Below are 22,629 nucleotides of genomic sequence, written 5' to 3'. Positions count from 1 at the left end.
GGATCAGCAAATAGTAAAACATCAGAAAATTTAAAAAGGCATGATTAATACATCAGGAAATCACTGTTGTCACAGCTAATAAAGATAAACATACATTCAATTCCATAAACATTGTATAACCTTCACTTTTAAGTCATTCAAAAACATTGACTTATACATTGGATACTAAATTTATTAGTGCCAATTAGTTTGTTTGAAAAGAGTACTTCTTTCCACGTACTATAGAAACAGTATGCTATTTATAAATTCCCAACTGTATTTTTGGTGATTGAGATGGGTCTTATTCACAAAGAAACTTTCTAAAGATATCAGTTCAAAGGACAAGGGAGGACAAATGTCAGTAAATCTACATAGGTGTGAAAAAGACAGGAAGTGGTAGTAACATACTGTAAAGGCCACCAAAAGTTGAGGCTGAGCCCAGGCACTGTGGTGACCTGGCCAGGTGTGTGTGCACTCAAGGTGGTGCTGACATGCCAGCCCCCACCCCCGCCTCAGCCCCCTCTGGACTTTGGGCGCTGACGAGCATGAGATGGACACCAAGGGGGGACTGAGGGCAACTTGACATGGGCCTGCAGGCACCCCTTGGCACAAACAGCCTGGGTGCCATGGGCACCATGGATGGCAGGTTGATGGCAACAGGAGGCAGACAGGCTCCCAGGTAGAAAGGGGCAGGTCCCTGGTGAAGCCCCACCATCAACCCAGGAATGGCCCGAAGCCTGGGGTCCAGGCTGCCAGCTCCGTGGACCAAAGTGAGAACTTAAGAGTGCTTTTTCCAGGCCCACCCATGGCCACCCATGGACCAATCAGCATGCACTTCCTTCCCTCTGGAGTCCATAAAAACCCCGGACTCTGCCAGACTTAGGCAGACAATGGATGACCTGCCTGCAGAAAGAAGCTACCCACTCTGGATCTCTTCTCTGCTGAGGGTTGCAGAGATGAGATGAGATGAGATGACCTGCCTGAAGACAGCAGCTACCCACTGCGGGTCTCCTTCCACCTGAGAGCTGAGTAGACATTGGGATGACCTGCCTATGGAGAGAAGCTACCCTCTGTGGGTCACCTCTTGGCTGAGAGCTGAGCAGACATTGGGATGACTGTCTGTGGAGAGGAGCTACCCACTTTATCTCCTGAGAGCTGTACTGTCGCTCAATAAAGCACCTCTTTGCCTTGCTCATCCTCCAATTGTCTGTGTACCTCATTCTTCCTCGATTTGGGACAAGAACTCAGGACCTGCCAAATGGCAGGACTACAAGTTGTAACACAAACAGGGCTCACATGCCCCCCTGCCCCCAAATACACCCACTTGCCATGTTGCAAGCATGAGAAGGAGAGAAGAGAGAAGGAGAGAAGAGATGCGCCCTTCAGGGAGCCCAGTCATAGGAGCTCCCTGAGCCAGGGCTGTGATACCCTCTGAGGGGTTCTGCGGCTCCTGGCGTTTCCAAGCTTCTGGTTGCCACTGTGTTCCCTAGTGCTCACAGTGGAAGCTGCTTGCAGTACACCTGGTCCAGCTGCAGCCTCGCAGGGAGCCAGCACCCAAGCTGGTGCCTGGAAATCCCTGCCCCACAGCAGCCAGCATGCCTGGCTGTGTGAAGTGGCTGGACCCTGTGCTTGCTCATTCATGTACCCCTCACCACTCTGTACCTGGCTCACCCTTGGCAGGTGTGGGATCTGTGCTGGTAGTGCAAGCCAAGAGCAGCCTGCCAGGCTGCGTGAGTGGAATGAGCCCAGTGGGCCCAAGCAAAACTCAGGCAAACGCTCCACCAACCACAGAGGATCCAGCTGGCAAAGCGACACCCCAAGGATCCTGTGACATTGCTACGATTATTAGCAACAGTTCACATTTATTGAATACTTATTCTTGCCACTTCTAAAGGCTTTACACATATCATTAAATTTTCACAAAAACCTTGAGGTAGTTATTATCATAACCCTCATTTTGTAGACAAGAAAACTAAGGCAAAAAGAGTTTAAGTAATTTGCCTTATAAAATGATAAGGAGCTAGTATTTTCCCCCAGGCACTACACTTCCAGGTCCTAAACACTTTACTATACTTGACTGCCTCTCATAGACATTATGTACGGTTACAGTTTTAAATTTATTCGGAAATACAGAGAGAAGTGCTAAAGCCAATAGACTTCTAGTTGCCTGTCTCCTGGATAGCCTTGCTTCTAAATTTCAGTAAAAACTGGATCCAGGGGAAAAATCAGGGACAAACATAGAGGAGTTCTTTTCTTCCTTATACAATTTACAAACAATATTTGGCATTGTGGAAAGAAGAAATGAGCCAAAAATTAAGTCATTGCAACTTTAAATCAAACAAGTTTTGTGTCCTGGCTTATACCCATGTTGGTGTCTTACGTAGAACACTGAATTTCTCACCTTTTTGGAAAATTGAACTTGGAGGTGTTCTGAATGAAACCATAACAGCAAGGGCATGTGACGAAGGAAGCCCGTGTTTTGATACAGTGCTCAATCACCATGTCTGTTGCCACTCCACAAGCATGCAATGCTACCTACAAAATAAAACCAGGCCTTAGCACTAAGTTCCCTCTTAACTCACAGTGCAATTTTTATGCCTTTTAAATAGTTCTCATTTGGCCATACCAAAGGACTACTTAGCTACACATATCAATTAATTATGAAAACTAAGCAAGTTTGAAAGGTTACAAATGGAATATTGCAAATAAAGCATAAGATTCATTCAACGGAAAATTTGATGCAATTTTAGTGTGGAAAAATTAACACAAGTGTTTATCTAAACTATAGCATCGTTCCAGGAACACTAGATTTGAAACAAGAATTTTGAGTCTATTACTCTGGTGGCCTATATAACCCTGAGCCACTTAAAATTTAGCTTCTTTGGGCCTTAATCTCTTCAACTATAAATGATGGTTAACAATACTGACATATCACAATGCTGTTGCAAAAATTAAATAAAAATGTATTTGAAAACACTTCCTCAAATGCCATATTAACATAATCTAATCAGGGCTGTATTAAAACTAACTGAATCATATCATGTAGTACCTTTTAAGATGTTTTCACATAATAACAATCCTTAACATTGAATGACGAGTTACAGGAACTATTTTCAATGAGTTTATTTTAAAAGGATTGAATGAAATTATGAATTAGAATACTGAGTGGGGCTTCAATAACTCATAAAAATAACTCAAAACGATTTTTAAGTATTTTTAAAACACATATCCTTAAGTATATCTATACTTACTATATCTATACTTACTATAATCTTACTACAAATGAGATAATTATGAAAATTCTTAGGCCAAATAAAGCCTAAATAGGACTCTCAGTGAAAATCAGATGTGGGGCTTCTAAAAGATGAATAACCTGTACTGGATTTTGACAAAAAACACCAAAAAAACCCCTCACATCTCCATTTCATTCTGAACAAACATAAATTGTAATGAATTATAATCTTCCCTCACCAACTTCAGGGTAGGGAGGGGCTCTCAGGGTAAAGAGGAGATTTTCTGTAAATTTTAGAAACTGTTTTTTTTTTGTTTTGTTTTGTTTTGTTTTGAGACAGAGTTTTGCTCTTGTTGCCCAGGCTGGAGTGCAATGGCACGACCTCGGCTCACTGCAACCTCCGCCTCCCGGGTTCAAGCAATTCTTCTGCCTCAGCCTCCCGAGTAGCTGGGATTACAGCATGTGCCACCACACCTGGCTACTTTTGTATTTTTAGTAGAGATGGGGTTTCACCATGTTGGTCAGGCTGGTCTCGAACTCCCGACCGCAGGTGATCCGCCCACCTCGGCCTCCCAAAGTGCTGGGATTACAGGCATGAGCCACCGCGCCCAGGAAAGTAAAATATTATAAACCAGATGCCCCCTTTGAACTGGAAAGCTAAAAACAATACAAACAATACTCTGCCAGGAAGAGGAAAGCAAGATCTCTGTTCTTAATCCTCCTCCTGAATTCCTCCTCCTCCTTCTAGACTTACATGAGCCATATAGAAGTCAACAATCTCCATGTTGCTGTCATCCCACCTTTCTTGTTTCACTCTGAAAACAGCCTAGGAAGGCTGGTATCCAGTAAAAGCAGCAACAACTACAGGGAATGGGAAAGTAAACAACCTTGATTTCTCATCTGCTTCTTTTAGTCAGCTTTTCAGAGTAAAAAACAGGCTAATCCTTATTTTCATGACTAGTTGCAGAAAATTTCATAGTAAAAATTATAGACACATCTTTCCCTGGAGGGAAAGCAAACTGACATTTACTGAGTGTTTACGTGCTGGCACTATGCTGTGCTGGGTGATGGCACTCAGAACTATGCTCACAACATCCCTGAAAGACTTTATTATCTCCAATTTGGATATGAGGAAATGAAGTCTTGGGAAATTAAGAACTTGCCCACTACAAAACAGCTACTGAGGGGCAGGATGCTGACCTCAAAGCCTGACCCCATGTATCAGGCGGCTTCTCTACAAAACTCTCTTCAGGCTCTGAGCAAAAAAGAGTTTAGAAAATTTACTTATATAAGTCTCTCTTTACTTAGGTTCACATTCCTTACACTACATGCAAAAAAGTGAGTTTATTTCCTTCATTTAAACAAAATAAGTAACTTGAATAACTATTTATACAATAGTTTATAGATAATGTAATAATTGTCTACTAATAATAGGTTTTCGGTCGAAAAGGTTTTACTGCATCACATACTCCTAGTTTTCACTGTTATCAAATGAAACTCAGAAATAACAGGCAAATAATGAAGAGAGATATAGACCAAAAAAACCACTGGATATGGAAATTTATCATACAATAAAGGTGGTATTTCAAACCAGGGAGAAAAGATGGACTTTTTAATAAGTAATGTTTGGTTAACCAGACAGCCATATAAAAAAATAAAAATTAGATCTTTTCCTCTCATCACACATAGGAAATAAATTTTGAATGCATTAGAGATTTAAAATACAATAAATATGAGTAAATTCCTGCACAACCAAGGGGAATGGGAAGTAATTCCTAACTAAGCTAAAAATCTACGTGCAATAAGGGGTAAGGTTAATAAATCTGACAAAATAAAATTTATTTTTATTTATTTATTTATTTTTGAGATGCAGTTTCACTCTTGTCACCCAGGCTGGAGTGCAACGGTGTGATCTCGACTCCCTGCAACCTCTGCCTCCAGGGTTCAAGCAATTCTCCTGCCTCAGCCTCCCAAGTAGCTGGGATTACAGCTGCCCACCACCACACCCAGCTAATTTTTGTATTTTCAGTAGAGACTGGCAGAAAACCAAACCATAAGTAAAAAGACAAATGACAAAGTAGGGAAAGGATTGACAACTTACAGCACAAACAAAAGGCTTATATTCTTAATATATAACAAACTTCTAAAAAGAAAGAAAAAGCCCAATAAAGTGAGAGTAAAATGAGCAAGAGATGTGAACACACAAACAAAAACAAGCAAAGAGTTCTTAAACAAAAATTGGTCAATATTGCTCCAAGTAAGAGAAATAATTGTTAATTTTTTTTTAAACAAAGAGCCAAGATTTAATCTCAATGTGTCTGACTCCAAACCAAACTTCTTTTTTTAGTTCTCTATGCTCTATTTACTCTTTTCTTTAGATATGGAAGTAAACAGAGAGTCACTGACTGGACTTCTAGACCCAGCCCCCACATTAACTTGCTAGGTCACTCTTCCTTTCTTGTAGCCTCAAATTCTCTACTTGTAAAAGGAGAAGGTTGAACTGAATGATCTCTAAACTTGCCCCAGCCCAATCATTCTCTCCGGTGTTGCTTCTCGAAGAAGGATTCTTAACTCTAGATACCTTAGACAGAGAAGCAGGCTAGTCCCACCTGTGTACTCTTGTTTCCCCTCTTTTAAAACTTTCATACAACAATATTATAGGTAATCAGCTTTAAAATTCAAATAATGCTAAAAGGTATGCAATTATATTAAAAGTCCCTTTTTTGTACACACTGCCACACCACTGAAAGAAAATCTGTGTACCAAAGTCAATGCTGTTCAATTCATTGGTTTACTTCCTGAAAATCTGTTTTTCTATATGATGAATGTATATTGATATCTCTTGATTTGTAAATATTAGACATTATTTATTATCTTTCTACTAGGAGAGAAGAGCTTTTGGCTTTTTTTTGCACATTTATACACTATCTTCCCTTTTTCCATCTTTTCTCATGGTTTTGTATATACTGTTCACTGCCGAGGGAAGTGTGCTGGATATCAGGGTTTCTGCTTGTTTTTTTAACATCCAAGTTGTTCCCTACCCAAAAGCTCTGTAAAATGCTCTACAATATAAATTTCCACTGTTTGAAAACTTTCAAATAATTGGTCAGCTCCATTTTTTCTTTCCTAGAGACATCTTTCCTGGGCTTTCTGACGTTTTACTAAAATATGGACTCAATGCTTTCTAGGCCTGTCGCTCAGCTCTTGCCCTAAGACTTCCCTCTCCCATGATACTAAAAATTTTTCTCTTGTATTGGATACCACTTAATCCTTTTTCTTATTTACTTTATATTTTAATGAAGCACATTATCTAGTAGCTTGCTGAAAAGGGGTATGTACAATGTACATTTTATTGAGACCTTGACTGTCGAATTTTTCTTTATTTTACTTTTTTTACTAGACTGATGGATTAGCTAGGTATAGAATTTTAGATTAGAAGTTTTCTGTTAGAATTTTCGAGATATTGTTTCACTGTCACTGAGCCTTCCACACTACTATTAAGAAGTGTGATAGCATTTTGATTCTAAATTATGGTATATCACTATTTTTTTTTCCCTCTGTGGAAACAGTTGGGAAAATCTGTTCACCCTTGGTGTTCTGAAATTTCACAATGTGCCTTGGCTTAGGCCATTTTGTAAGTTAACTTTATCAAAAGAAATGCATTCTTAATTATTAACACATTTTCCTGGATTTTCTTTGATGTTTTCCTCCCCATGATTTACCAGTTTTCTTTTTCTGGTCCTGCTATTACTGAGGTATTTGATTCCTGGACTAAATCTCTAATTTAAAAAATTTGCTTCTTTCCAGTTTCATTTCTTCTTCTTCTTTTTTTTTTTTTAAGTTCTATTTTTTTCAAGTGGTATCCTGTACTTCTTTTAAAAAATACTTTATCTCTTAATTTTTAATTTGTTTTCAATTTTGGCTAACATTTTTATTTTTCAAGACATCCTTTCTTGTTCTCTGATCATTCCCTCTTTTTCTTTTTTATTATATCCTTGTTTCACTAATGTATTATCTTCTCTAGTCTCTCCCTGACTAAGACCCTTTATTATGTTTGTTGCTTTGGTCTTGATATGGTTTGACTATGTCCCTACCCAAATCTCATCTTGAATTGTAGCTCCCATATTTCCCATGTGTCATGGAAGGGACCCAGTGGGAGGTAACTGTATGATGGGGGTGGGTCTTTCCCATGCTGTTCTCATGATAGTGAATAAGTCTCATGAAATGTGATCATTTTATAAAGGGGAGTTTCCCCACACACGCTCTTGCCTGCCGCCATGTAAGATGTGACTTTGCTCCTCATTCGCCTTCCTCCATGATTGTGAGGCCTCCCTAGCCATGTGGAACTGTGAATCAATTAAACCTCTTTTCTTTATAAATTACCCAGTCTTGGGTATGTCTTTATTAGCAGTGTGAGAACAGACTAATACAGGTCTCTATCTTCCACTTTGGAAGTTTTCCATGTTTGGTATTCCTTTAGCTGTTCATATTAAAGAGTAAACCACTAAAAAGTTGATTGGAAATTCTGAATGAAAGAGTAAGGCTTTGAAAACTGGTGGGCTTCACTAGTGATTGGGTGATCAAAAAGCCTGGACAGGTGCCTTTCTTTTTTTTTTTTTTAATTATAGCTGTAGTATCTGTAGTTCTTTTCTCTGGGGACAGTTCTGCTTCTACAGAGGGGAATCTTTTAATCCTCATGATTGTGGAAATGATCCTGGTTTCTGTGGTTCTGGAATTAGAAGGCAGATGAGTAGGGAAGAGATCTATCCTTCAGTATGCAGATTCTCATTTAGTTCTTATTCTTGGTATGGCACATCACCATTGCCCTTCTCTATGCCTGATATCTCTATACTTGGTGCCTCTCTGGTTCAGTTTCTTCTATAGAATAAACTTCCTGTCTCTCTTAGGAGTTGGGGAGAGGTAGTTTCTTGTTTACACAAGATGAGAGCAGGAATCTTGTCTCTAAATAATATTTTTAATTAAACACGATTTCAGTCCCTCCCTATTCATGTCCTCTGAGGTTTCTGATGTTCTGAATTCCTAAACTTTTCTGGGATTCTGTGGGAGCAAAGTGGTTTGTGTCCTGATAGCCTTCTTGCCACTCTGCCTGGCATGCATTTAAATTTTATCTTCCTTCTCCTCTACTCAATAACTTATCATTTTTCTTCAATCTGCTTTTCACCTTCACACTTCATATTGTGATTCAAGTTATAGAATGTTGAATATAGCTTCATCATAGAGTTTGATTTTTCTGATTCTTGTTCTTGTTATTTGGGGATCTGAACTTTTTTGGGGAGAAGCGGGGTTGAAATACCTCTATCTGCTATTTTCATCTCAGAAGTCCCCTATTTTGCCTTAATGATTTTTAAAAAGCGTGCCTGCAGAATATATAATTTCTCAAGGTCCTTATCTTTTAAAACAAGGATTATATAATTACTCATCAAAAATGTTTCTGAATTACAGTCTATAATTACACATGCTTCTTTTAATTGTACACTAACATACATACATAAATAGAAATGAGCTTATAATTAAGCAGTCAGCACTTATGAGTGATAAACAATAATTAAAAATTATGTTGTGGGCAAAATAGCGAAAAGCAAATACCAATAACTAGAAAATAAAACTGTTTTGAGATTTTCATATACATGTTGATGAACAGAAAGGATTCACCAATACTGTTAGAAATCAGTACCTTATCATCTGGTTGAAATGACTGTTTGTTATTGTTGAAATTTTCCAACTAAACATGTTGGTGGCAGGCTGTTTAGCCTTGATACAGTTTTTGTTTTTAAATGCAAAATGAGCATTTTTCCATAGTCATGACCCTTTATGTAATACTATTTGCAAATAAATATTTGTAATATTGTTTGAGAGCATGGGTATTAATACACATATTATAAAATTTAATAATTTAAAAAGACTTAGTTGTTTCTAAGTCTTTTAAAATTCTTTCATTAAAATCTTGTTTATACTATTAATTTTTATATCTAAAGAAAAATAGTAAATGAAAAAAATAAAGCATTTACTAAGCAAAGATAAATGCTAACTAAGCCCTTATTGAAATGTCACAAAACCATGAATTTATGCAGTTTTAATACATTTCCAATATCTGGTTATTCTGCTTTCCTCTCTAGCCACAATATTTTTTAAATTTTTTTGTGTGTATACTGGAACACATTTAACACAGGAGTTAGAACCTCTGATGCATTTAGTCTAATTTACCTAGTGACAATACCTCAATTACTCTCCTAGGCAAATTATTCTCTTCAGAGTGAATCTACTTTTAATTTAACCTTCTAAGCAATTTTTATCCATTTTCTATACACCTTGACAAGGGTAATTATGAAAGGAAAAAAGTCATTATAGATGTATTACGAAATGTAGAGAAAAATTTCACTTCCAAAGAGATATATACATTTTTAGTTGGCGTTAGTAAATTATACACTTGGAAGTTACAAGAATATGCTAGAGTGATTTAGCATCTATAAGTCATGAAGGGCCAAGAGACGGATGGAACAGACATAGGCTGGAAATTCCATGCTTTGTGAGGTAAATAAATGGGTAGCAGTCCACATTTACTTGCTACCATTCTGTCTGGTGTACTCGTAATATCTGGACTGGTTTAATGGCTTGTTTCATGGGAGAAGCGCTAAACTTTACCTCAACATTTATGTAAAATTAAAGCTGCACAGGTATTTTTTAATTTGAAGTTTCTAGATTACATGTCTACATCTTCCTGAATTTCCTTATTAACAGCCAGGCTTATAAAAAGAGAAGTAAACTGTAGATCGTGTCTGCAAAGGAAACGAATAGCATACTTTTTAGGTTGGAAAAAAATTACAATAAACCCCCAAATTTGCAGTAGTCAATATTTAAGAAATAAATTTCACTGGGTAAAAATCAGAAATACTATAAAAGGTCTGAATTACTTAAGTTGATAAAAGTTCTACCTAGACAACCACATGTTTATATGAACATATGTAATTAGAAAGGATGTCAGTAAGAACCTTCCTGGAAAGTGGTTTGGCAAATGCATCAAAATTCTTAAAGGATGCATAAAATATCCATCATAGTAATAACTGCATTATAACAATGAGAAAAAAAAGTGTGATTAAAAAGTAGGTAAAAGATTTTTAACAGTATTCAGTCAATGCAGGATCTATGTAGTATGGTCTTAACAATGTTCACATATGTGTAAAATATGCATTTATATGCGTGCATAAATATAAAAAACTAAAGATTTTTGATAGTATTTATCACTTGATAGTAGGCATATAGGTTATTTCTTCTTTATATTACTATGTATTTTTCTGTATTACTATCAAAATGTATATTCCTATCAAAATCAGAAAAAAAATTATTTAAAGCAAATATAAGAAATAGCAGCAACACTAACATGTTCATAAAACTCAAAGTCTACAAAAAATAATAAAACCCTGGGGTTTAATGATCAGGCAGAATTACATATCTTAGGGATTTTTCATAATATCAAATAATAACAATTTGATCCAAAGGTTTAGAAACATGATCAATATACTTTCTCTCTTGGAACCTGAAAATACATGTAAATATAAAATCTTAGCTAAAAAAAATCACAAGGCAATGCTTGTATTTAGAGATTACTAACAAGTTATTTTTCTTTTCTTCTTTTTTCTTTTCCTTCATTGTCTTCTAAAAATGCAGAATAAACCAAGGCAAGTCATGTTCATCAGAATCAATTATTCAATTATTAACCAGTTTTCAGCACTTGCTACTGGGGATTCTGTAGTGAAGAAAATAAAGTTCTGGTCTGATAGAGGAGCCAATGTTATCTCTATTATGTAATGATGAAGTGCTATGAATAAAATAATATTCATTAATATGCTATATTTCATAGATAATATAAGTATACAAAATTATAAATTTGTTTGGCAAAGAACACAAAATTATCTTTTTTATTTACTCTAAGGCATGTAATTTTTCTTATTTAGCTAATTAAAGAAATTGAAATTACTTGATTACTTACTCCAATATTAAACATCCCAGTAAAATATTCCATATTTGCTTGAATGAACCAAATGTTGCTTAAACCCAGTTCATCACTTCTCTTCTTAGCACGAATTAATGATAATTCCTTGTTTTCTATTAATGTAACCTAGATTTTACCCAGAAAACAATAGTATATTTAGTAACATAATTCAGACATTAGGCAAAGCATTATTACTATATTTCATAGCTTTAATAATGTAGAACGTATTGAGCCTCTATTCTGTGGCAGGAAGTATGTCACATAATCTGGTACAGAAAGGAAAAATGAAAGGTCTTTGAACTATAGTGATATAGCTTTGAAGCATAGTGATATAAGTGAAACAAGCAATAATAATACAGCGTGGGCCAGGCGTGGTGGCTCACGCCTGTAATCCCAACACTTTGGGAGGCCGAGGCAAGCGGATCACTTGAGGTCAGGAACTCGAGATTAGCCTGGCCAATATGGTGGAACCCCGTCTCTACTAAAAATACAAAAATTAGCCGGGCATAGTAGTGTGCATCTGTAGTCCCAGTTATTCGGGAGGCAGAGGCAGGAGAATCCCTTGAACCCGGGAAGCAGAGGTTACAGTGAGCTGAGATCGCACCACTGTACTCCAGCCTGGGCATTGAAGGGAGAATCTGTCTCAAACAAACAAACAAACAAACAAACAAACAAACAAACAAACCAATCAACCAACCAAGCAAACAAAAAAACCAAAAACAAAACATCAAAAATAATAATAATACAGTGTGATAAGCGTTAAATGAAAGACAAACAATGTCAATGGGAGCATTCAAACTTGATGACTATTTTCATGGGGAAGTAACATATTAACTGAGGCCTAAAAAATGAATACAAATCAGTTTGGGGGGAATGGAAGAGTATTTTAGGGAGAGAAACACATGAAGGCCCAAGATGAGAAAGAATATGGCATGTTTGAAGAACTGAGAAAATTGGTACGCAATTTCCAGGGCACAATGTGTGTCATGGTGATAGTGGCGATGGGGGGACAGGGTGTGAAGGGTGAAAATGAGGCTGGAGAGGTAAACTGAAACCAGATCATGCAATTATGATAAAAGAAGTTTTAGTAGTCTGTAATGTATGGTATGGATTGGTGGGAACAAGGCCAGAGGGCAGAGAAACCAGTTAGGAGACTCCAGTGATAATCTAGGCAGAGAAGATGGTTTGAATGGAGAAAAATGAAAAGAATTAAGTCACTTTCATCACTATCATTCCTAGTTCTTATTTTGTTCTTATGCTTGTCTGTAAGAAAAAATCCGTTTGAAAAACCTGTTAGACAATACTTGGTGTGAAAGGCTTTCCTGACTTTATTCTAGACAAGATTACTCATTTTTGGTTTCAACCTTTCTAAGCTTCCAGAAATATTAATAAGGGAAGAAAAAATATTACATCCCTGACTCTGCTTCTCAGAATTTTACTCTGTGAGCTCTCTTCCTCCTACTCAATCACAAAATTATTGCTTTACTTAATAATAAAACAAACAACTGCCTCTTCTCCCAGGATTCCTTATTTATTTTCCTGTTTATTCTCTAAGAAAAGAAAAATAAAAAATGCTATTCCCTGTCCCCTCGTCATCATTCTGTTACATGTTATTCTGGCCAGTCTATTAGTTCTTCCACATTTTTTTTTTCTTCCGCAAGTATTCACTATAACTAGTTCACACCTTCCAGAGAACTCACAAGCAAAGACTCCGTTGCAGTTGAGTTTGTATTAAAAACAAAACAAAAACAAACAGAATTTTACGCTAAGAAGTGGTCACAGTGAGGAACTGATTTAACATGGCAGAAGACTAAAATCAGCACAAAATTCTAACAAATTGTGGCAATGATTGAATACATTATGATATATTTACTTGAAAATATATTTGGTAGTCTCTGAAATATGATGATACGTAAAACTATTAGCAATAGGGAAAAACATTTATGATACGACATTGAGTGAAAGCAAGGGATAAATTGTGTTTGCATTTTTAAAATTTGCAACCATTAGCCTCCCTATGGACAATGACTCAATAAGAACAAGAAAAGCAAAGCATTTGATGGATCAGTATGGTAGGTTTTGGGTTTTTTTTTTTTTTTGCTTTAAAAAATTTTGCTATTGTTATAATTTTGATGCAATGGATCAAAATCAAGATACCAAAAGAACATGCTCAGCAAGTTTCAGAGGTCAATATTTCCATTTAAAATTATATTGAAAATTAAACTAGTTGAATCATAACTATTTTATTTAGCAATAAAATAGCTACTTCTTTGAAAAATTACTTAAACCTATAAACCTCTTTCAAAAATTGGTAACTGTTTTATGATCTTACTTTACTTTTCTTTCCTTAAGATTCTAAGTCTTGGAAGTTTATTTCAAAGAAAAGACAATGCCTGTGCCACATATTTGACTTGGGTGAGTGATTAGAAACTCCAAGAGCGGGATAAACCAAATTTGGCTAGCTGAACTGTATAATTTTAAAATATTTCCTTTTATCTCTTATTCTGGCTTTACCTGACATGATGGCAGCATGTGAGCAAGGACAATTCCAACATGGCCCTGAAAAAGTCAGTAAGACAAACAAGTTAGTTTTGGTCCCCACAGCTTTTCCTCATTCTGAAACCACAATCTTGCCAAATAAAAACATGACCTTGAATGTAATATAGAAAAGTCTCATAATCTTAGAAAGACTAAAAAGGATGAAAGGAGAGATAAAATACCCCACCGCTGCAGAAATCCACAATTCTGTCACCAGGTTTGGCCTGATTTGTTACCACATAGACAAGGTTGTTCAACTGTTGCTGCTTCCTCAAAGCTCGATCACTGGACATTTTACCTGAGAAAGACAAGAAATGAAGAACACAAAACATTATATATTTTGAGGGAACAAGAAGACATGCTTAAAATAGACTACCAGCATAGAGGAGGAGGAGGGGGAGGAGCACACACACACATACATACATATAAAATAATAAATGATAAATTCCATGTAACAGACTATGAGGACTAGAGGACTAGAACCCGAGATGAACTTTATTTTTGCTTGTTTTACTTTTATGTCTATTCAACATTTCCTTCAATAGCCATTGAAAGGAAATCTATGGGGAAAAATATGTCTTTTAAAGCATGGAAACAATAACTGAAACACTAAGTTTAGGGTCATAAACCAAGTGTCCAATTAATGTTGGCAGGATGGAAAAAATAACAGTAATTGTCTTCTCCCTTTATCTTTTTTCAGAGACATATTGTAAAGAGTACCTAATTTCAACACATTGCTTAATCTCCTTATAGAGAGATCCATAATAAGTAAAAACATTTTTATTGCTTAATTGGCACATCCTTGAACTCTTGATTCTTCTGTGTAGGACACTGGGAAACCTTGAAACACAGGTGTTACATTGTCTGAAATATATCAATGGTTACTGTATTTAGGGAGAAATTGGATTTTCTGTTTTCTGCTTTGAAGCTTCCTTTCCTCGTGAGTCAGACAGAAATATAATGCAATTAGAGATTCAAGATAGGGCATTTCCAAGTATGAAATGCCTGGGGCCCCACAACATAAAAACATCTTAACTTTCCTTTCAAAACTGCTAGTCAAATCCATGAAAATATCTTCAGAAGAATGAATGAAATTATTTGTTTTTACATATTTCAAGTGCATTCTTTATAAGAGCAAAATTAAGAAAATGTAAGACACCAGATTTCCATGATATAGATAAAAGGGAAAATCCCAATAATCTTTTTGGTTTGATAAAAAATTAAACATACTAAGGTTTCCTTGCTCCTTTTTCCCAGAAAAATGGCATGACATTTTTCTTTTCTTCTCTTTTCTGTTTTCCTTCTCTCTTATGTTACTAAGTTAAAAGGCATAGGAAAATATTATTTTAGGAAAGATTTTTAAATGTAAATAAAAAACTATATAAAAAAATTTATAGCATCATAATTCAGCAATAACATTTTATGTATATGTATGGTTACTTTTAGTTATATTCATAAATTTTATGTGTTCTAGCTAGGTATAAAATATAAAATGTTATATTGCAAAATATGAAATATTATAAATCTTTCCATGTCAATGCGTTGCTTCCTATCTATATATTTTAATGGCTGCATAGTATTCCATTGACTATATATACACTATAATTGAAGTACCCAATTTCCTATTGTAATGATGTGAGCATCATACACAGCTGATTCTTTTGTCACATCCTTAATTATTTAGCATGGATGAATGTAAATTTCAAATATGAAGAATATTTAAGTCAATACTCTGATGACTTCATTCGTGAAGACAGATTCATGTAGCTTTTAAAAGAACTATCTTCATTTTTCTCTAATAATATAAGTGTACAATATTTAAACACAGAAGAAGTAAAAGCTGTAATCCCACCCTTCATGGGTAACCACTCCTAAGAGATTTTTGTCATGACAACTTTCAAGCATGTAGCAAAACTGAAAGAATCAGAGTGAATGCCTTTATACCCTCCACCTAGATTCTACCATTAACAACTTACTATACTTGATTTATCATACTTCTATCCATCCTTCTATTCATCTAAATATGCCTTATATTTTTATGGCAATGCAGTTTTAATTTGCAGTAGAAAGAATAAGAACAAGAAGAGGGGAGGAAAGGAGGTGTCAGAAGGCAAAAAGAAGAGTACTTTGAGGCTCTTCGGAGATGTAGAGTAAAAAATACTGCTATTAAATGGAGCCACCATGAAGTAAGGAATGAGCACGAGCATTTCTGTCTTTGCTCTGTTTGTAGATTTCTTAACAGTTCCTAGTCAAAGAATTTTCATAAAAGAAAGTTAAAAGGAATGTTTTTGTTAAGAATAAGGAGATAGGAAAAAAATTATTAAATGGAATATCTAATATCAAGTTCTATACCACATTTTTATTAGAAATTTAGAATTACCTAACTTCCTTAGGTCTGTTGCAAAAGCAAATGCTGATAGAGATCGTTTTTCTTGCTAATACTGCATCTTTGCCTATAAAAAAATACATGTAGAAATGAAGGCTGAAAGCAAAGAGGTACTTTTCAGGGTTGTGTTTTAAGTTGAGAGACCATACGCTGCACATAATATTCACAGAGACTGAGCTAAAAATACAGCAGCATGGTGCTCAGATGCTTTATGGAAAAGCTGCCTCTAATAAAGCATTCTCTTTCCCCATTCTAGTTTTATAAATATTACGAAGCTCCAGGAAATATGAGCAGGATCTCAAATATATTCAACAAGGTAAAGAAGTGGCATTTTGGGATACAGTATTAATTTAAAAATCAAATCCTACTTTCTATTTTTATTCAGTATCCTTGTGCCTGAGACATTATTTACAAGCATAAAATTACAATCTATTTTTAGCTTGACTAAAAATGATGGATCTCTAGTGTCACGGAAAAAGAAATCTAAGTGTAGAATGTTTTAATACAAATGATGTCATTTGTTCTGCAACACAATTCTTCTGCAAATGAGTTTTATCTTTGTCTAATTCCAGTTAGGAGGTACTTGATTAGACACTTCAGTGTGGTTTGCATTGCCAGAAAAGAAAGTACAGAGGTAAAGGAGCCAATTTTTAAGCAAGGGGGAAGCCATGTTAAAACACCAGCATTTTTGGTTCATCCAAAGCATCAAATAATGAAAAAAAAAATCACTGGAAAATGTGTACATGTACCACCAGCACACATGTTCAGTGTAGTAATTTATGTCCCAAATCAGGCAGCTCTTAATTTTTTGTTTCTTAGCTTAAAATAACAAGTATCTTACAAGTTATAACTTACTTATAAAAGAGTGCATGGATACTCATTAGATGTCTTTACTAAATATTCTTTTGCTGTTTTGTTTTCAAAACATTTGTTTGAGATATAGCACACCAACAGTATTCTGTGTGTGTTTTTTTTAAATATGGAGACAAAGAAGGCTAAAACTATGTTTAGAGCTTAAAAACACACTGAAAAGGTAAAAAAATCAAGAGCAAAAGCAAATTTTTTCAACAGAGATCAATGTTGTATACACCACTCTTTTAAAGAAGGTATAAGACAATTGAATAGACAAGGTGGCACTAATAGAACCTTGAACAGGTGAGAGGGATGGCGACAACCACAAATGTTAATGTTTTCAAAAGAGGTCTGATTAACAGCATTAAGAAAGACAAGCTGATGAATGGTCATTTATCATGCTTTATAGGGCAATCAACAGCAAAGCCGAGGTTCTATCCCCACAGTTGCTATGGTTTTCATGCTTGGAACAATAAGTAAGATACCTACTTATATGCCCAATACTCATCTATATGCAGAGGACGCATCTCAACAGAAATGAATAAGAAGACATAGTTTCTGTTCTTAAGAAGTTAACAGGGTATTTAAGAAGAACGTGTGTGTTAATTATGTGCAAAAGTGTGTGCATTGAAGATAAAATAGAAATGTCTTGAGACATTAGAATGGCCTTTACAGAGACTTGGGCATTTAAGGCGGATCAGAAACTTACCAGATAGAATGGGGATGGGGAAGGCATACCAAGAACAATATGACATATTTAGGAGAAAACTACAATTAACTCACTTGCACCTAAAAATGAGAGATCAATGGGGGAAGTAGTAGAACATCAGAGTGACGTGAAAATACAGGCAGACAGTGCCAGATAGGAAATGACATTGCTTGTTGTTTGCCTCTCTGTGTCTTACTGAAAACATGGCCTTGCTTTCATATTTAATGTACTTAGAGCTGCTTAGGGACAAGTTCAATCTGAATAGACAGCACTGTTAATTTTACATTATTACCAACTAAGGTGTTCTTTTATAATGTTAGTCTGCATCATTTTTATTCTGGATATAGTATATCTTCAAATTAGATAGGATTATCCATAAAATTATCTGGAGCACTGAACCCCAATTGATGCTCTCTGCCATTAAGTGATTTAATTAAAAAATAAAATGGAATCAATTGAACTCATTAAACCATTTTGAACCCCGGTGTTCTAGATCAAGAAATCTTTTGAACCCCTATTAAATTCTCCTCATTCTCCTTCTCAGGCTCCTCTTCCCTTGTTATACCCCTGATGCACTATGCTCACCACATTCTGTCTCGTTGTTCCATAGCTAATCACTGAGCATGCTTTTCCTCAGTATATTACTAAAGTCCCTTCCAAATGTACCCATTAAAGTATCTCTCCTTTGCTTAAATACCTTTACAGGCTCCTCTCTGCCTTAAGAAAAAAATATTGATGTCTTGGCAAGAAAGCAAGGCCTTTAAATGATCTGGGCTCTGATTAATTTGCTAACCTCATCTGCTACTTTTGATATTTGCCCATTGTTCCAGCCTCTCTACACAAGTGACATTCCTTTGAATTTATCACACCTTATGAGTTAGTCCCTTTATATAATTTGTTCCTTTTGCTTAAAACCTATCTCCTTGCTTTAAAACTTTAGGAACCCCATCACCTTTCCTTATTCCAGGATGAATTTAAAACATCTCCTACTTTTGTCAATAACAATTTTTTTCAAGACAAAAGAGAAAAAAGTTACTTTTTCAAGCTCTTTGTTACTACCCAAAATAACAAATCTTTTATACTATAAAGTCTATTATTGTTAACCAGTGAAACGATTTATTATAAAATGAAACCTAAGTATAATTCATTAAAATAACTCCCCAAAAAAACGTTAGCTGAAATTGCTTCTGTCTCCCTGAAATCGATATGAATATTTTTTCCTGGAACTGCATAAACTTGGGTCCAATTAAATGAAAAGATTACCAGGAGACTGATAAGCACATAAAAGGTTCTCAATAAAAGTTTAATGAATGAGTTTTCTCTGCAAATATGACAAACTGCATTTCAAGGCATTATGCTAATTTTTGCAGGTACTAAGTGTGAAAATACGTTAGATATCGATGCTATGCATGCATTTGTCAAAACAGTAAAAGAAGTCAACTATAAAACAGTATTTTAAGTAGGGATAGAAAAGTTTCTGAAAACTTTTGTGAGAGAATAACAAAACAGCCATTTAAAGCTGTGTAAGTAGACTTCAAAAGCTAGAATGGAAGAACAGAATTCCTAAAGAAACTCCTGAGAAAATACATGAAATTAGTCAGCAACATAAAGTTTACACTGTAGGTTAGGGCAACTTTGTTTAAATTTTGGCGATAACTTGTTGAAAACACTAAAAATCTAGAATAGTTATTTTAACTTTACATTTTTAAAGCCAATTGGAGGCTACTATCACTAATCCTCTTAGCTGCACTGACCTCAATGTGACAATTTTCTTGTAACAGTGGATACAAATAATCTGATACTCTCCCCCATTCATAAACCCCACAGTTCAGTCTATGAAATCATCAACAGCTTAACAGTGTGATGGCATTTTTACTCTTATAATTTTGTTATATATACTATTAGAGTATTCAATAATTAAATAATTAACTAAAAAGACAGCAGAATTCATTGGAATTCATAATGTTAAAAAAGGCTAATTTATACTTCCAAATTGAGGAATAATGACCTCATAAGTATCTTTCTCAATCATTCATTCAACACATCAAACAACTAACTTGGCCTATATAGAACTGTTCTCTAAACTGTTAGAGACGTAAAGATATATAACTCTTAGTTTCTATCCTTAATGAGCATATAGTTTGTTTAATTAGTACAAAACATTACATTTGTGCTTAGAAAATGTATTTTATTAATCACATTGTACAATGTTCTTAAAAGAAATTTTAACAGCCACAACTTACAAAAATCCATATATGTTTCATTAAAGTTCCTAAAATGATGGATACTTTCTGCTTATATGATGCTTTACAATATATTAAGCACTTGCATATTTGATACACCATCTAACCTCAAAACTCTGTCACGTTGTTAGAGTAGATGACATTTTTCTTATTTTACAAATGAGGACACTGATCACTAAATAGGTTGCTCAAACTTTGCACTTGTTCAAAGACATGCAACTGGTAAGTGGTGAAGCTGGGACTCTAAAGTAGGATTTCTAATATCAGGTTCAGTCTTCTTTTCAATATGATCTGTTATGTCTGTCTTAAACAGATGCTTTCAATTAATTGTGATGTCAGAATTTCAATGCTGGTGTCTTTTTCATGTGCGTGCGTTCAAGGAAATGAGGTGCTTTCTAGCAGGGAAATGAGTGATTCCCTAGTAATTATATCTTAGGGAAAAATTTAATTATTCAGAGTCAATCATAAAATGTATTTTACTTCAGTTTTTCCTCTAAATAAAATTTTCAAGAGCAGGCTTATCAATGAAAAGGATCAATTTAAGTTTCGAATGTCAGGATTTTAGAATATATTGCTAAGGCATTAGAGTTCTCCTAAGTCACTCTGTTTAATGAACTGACCTTTGGGTCTCACCCTTTCCAGAAAGAGACCATTTCCCCACCTTGGGACTGTAGCAACCTTTTTGATTTTATTGAAAAGTGACATGGAGAGGTTGAGCAATCCATTTGTTGCAAAATGGATTATCCAGAAGGAAAGAAATGAAAATAGATTGGGAAGATCTTTCATGTTATAGTACTGCAGATGCTGACTAAAAATATCATGCACCTTTCACCCTTCCATATCTAATTCTAAAGCATTTTTTAAAAAGTCAATAACTAAAAACTGTTTAGGCAAGATGTTGGGTTGAGGGACAAAAGTTGAAGAAAGTATAATCACATCTCTTACCAGGTCAAAGCTTCTGCTTTGTTTATAGAAGAGCTTACATACAGTGAATAATGGAAATTGTAAAACCTTCTTATTCCTGCTATTTTTTTCTCTAAGATGAAAAAAAATTTTAATTTCCGAATACCAGAATCCACAGTTAATTGAACACATATATTTTCATTTCATCCAAATACCATTTACACTACACAAAGTAAACATTACTCTGCTCTGGCATTTTGGGTTTTTGTTGTTGTTATTTTAAGTCCATAATATTGTCTAAGTTGCCCACAAGACCAAACTGAAATGTTTTTAGAACAAAAAAGCTAACTGTAGAAAATAGTTAGGTATTTACTTCTTTTCCCTCTTTTTCAGAGGCTTAAGTTAACCACAGTAAGGTGTCTTAATAGTTTTGTTAACTTTTAGAGGCCATTCAAGTAATCCTCAGTTGGCTTCCAATTGATGTTTCACAGTAATTAGGTTAAATGCCACTGTAGTAGTCTGAAATGATGCCAACTTTCCCAGAGTCAAGTGATTTTTTAAAAAATACTTCTTCTCTGCACATGGTGTTCTAATTTCCACTATGATCTGACCTTATAGGTTTTCTTCTTTGATTTTTTTGTCATATATTTTATTTTGTTTAAAAAATGAAATGCTGAATATCTAAAGTGACACGGCCCTAAATTCCTGGCAATATTAATACTATATTAAAATATGGTATTCCCATCTAGAGGTGGCATCTATGTCTGTTATTAAATCTCAGCTTCATGACTGTTTGATCTATCTAATACAGAAACAACATGGTGCTCTTTTCTGGCAGCTTCCAATTTTTGTCTTTTGAGATGGTTGCTCTTGGAAAACAGAAATACGCTTCAAGATGTCAAGCCTCCTCTGCTGATGCCGTATGGAGAACAGACAAGCTTTCCCATCAAGCCCTAACCAAACTGCACAACTGTGAATAAAATCAATAATTGTTATGAAAAGGCACTAAGCTTTGCAGAGGTTATTTATGTGGCAATGGAGCATAAGACAGATACCATAATATTGGCTTTGTAAGAATTAGCATCATTGAATAGCATCTATTAGGGCACCTACCTATACATGAGATAGTGCTCAATACTATGGCAATAACCAAAATAGAGAATGGTTATTAAACTTAAAAGTTAACACTCAAAGGCAGGGCTATTCATACAAGTTACATAGGGTCTGTATAAACCACGAAGGCAGTTTTGCATTCTAGTTCTACCATTCCTTTTCCCTTTCTAAGGATCCTAACTTTATGGGCCTAACTGTAAAGAATGTTAGGATCTCAGCAGCAAGGGATGGTGGAAAGAAAAAGACTCTGGGAATGAACCCAGCTACAGGCATGGATAGGGGTGGGAACAGTGATCCAAATTAGTATTCAAAAAGGACTCAATCTGGGAAAGTATTGATATCCGCATAGGTCTAATTTGATGGGTGGTACCTAGCAGTGGTAGTATTTTTTTTTTTAATTTATTTTTATTTTTATTTATTTATTTTTTTTGAGACAGAGTCTCTGTCAACCAGACTGGGGTGTAATGGCATGATCTCAGCTCACTGCAACCTCTGCCTCCAGGGTTCAAGCAATTCTCCTGCCTCAGCCTCCGAGTAGCTGGGATTACAGGTGCATGCCATCACGCCCGGCTAATTTTTGTATTTTTAGTAGAGATGAGGTTTTGCCATGTTGGCCAGGCTGGTCTCGAACTCCTGACCTCAGGTGATCCAACAGCCTCGGCC

At 35.3% G+C, this 22,629-nt stretch overlaps 1 protein-coding gene and 1 long non-coding RNA gene across 14 annotated transcripts in view; one reads left to right on the top strand and one right to left on the bottom strand.

Annotated features, from left to right (window-relative positions):
• GSTCD (glutathione S-transferase C-terminal domain containing) overlaps positions 1 to 22,629 on the bottom strand; it is a 130,986-nt gene that overhangs the window by 10,578 nt on the left and 97,779 nt on the right. For 10 of the 13 annotated variants that reach the window (XR_001716576.2, XM_063808155.1, XM_063808160.1 and 7 more), the window contains 4 exon segments: positions 13,943 to 14,058; positions 13,737 to 13,781; positions 11,220 to 11,348; positions 2,381 to 2,514 (listed from right to left, as the gene is read on the bottom strand). Coding sequence is in view for 9 of the 13 variants with exons in the window: in XM_063808155.1 (XP_063664225.1) it covers positions 2,381 to 2,514; positions 11,220 to 11,348; positions 13,737 to 13,781; positions 13,943 to 14,058 (424 nt within the window). In the remaining 4 variants the exon portion in view is untranslated. 13 annotated transcript variants of the gene reach the window in all.
• Positions 9,774 to 21,854, top strand: LOC104006154 (uncharacterized). Its single transcript, XR_679741.4, has 4 exons — positions 9,774 to 9,906; positions 13,575 to 13,637; positions 16,403 to 16,462; positions 21,692 to 21,854. It is a non-coding gene; the product is annotated as an uncharacterized LOC104006154 (long non-coding RNA).

The sequence above is a fragment of the Pan troglodytes genome, chromosome 3 (genome assembly GCF_028858775.2).
Source record: "Pan troglodytes isolate AG18354 chromosome 3, NHGRI_mPanTro3-v2.0_pri, whole genome shotgun sequence".
Lineage (NCBI taxonomy): Eukaryota > Metazoa > Chordata > Mammalia > Primates > Hominidae > Pan > Pan troglodytes.
The sequence above is the reverse complement of the archived record's forward strand: the minus strand, read 5'-3'. Positions and strand labels throughout refer to the sequence as shown.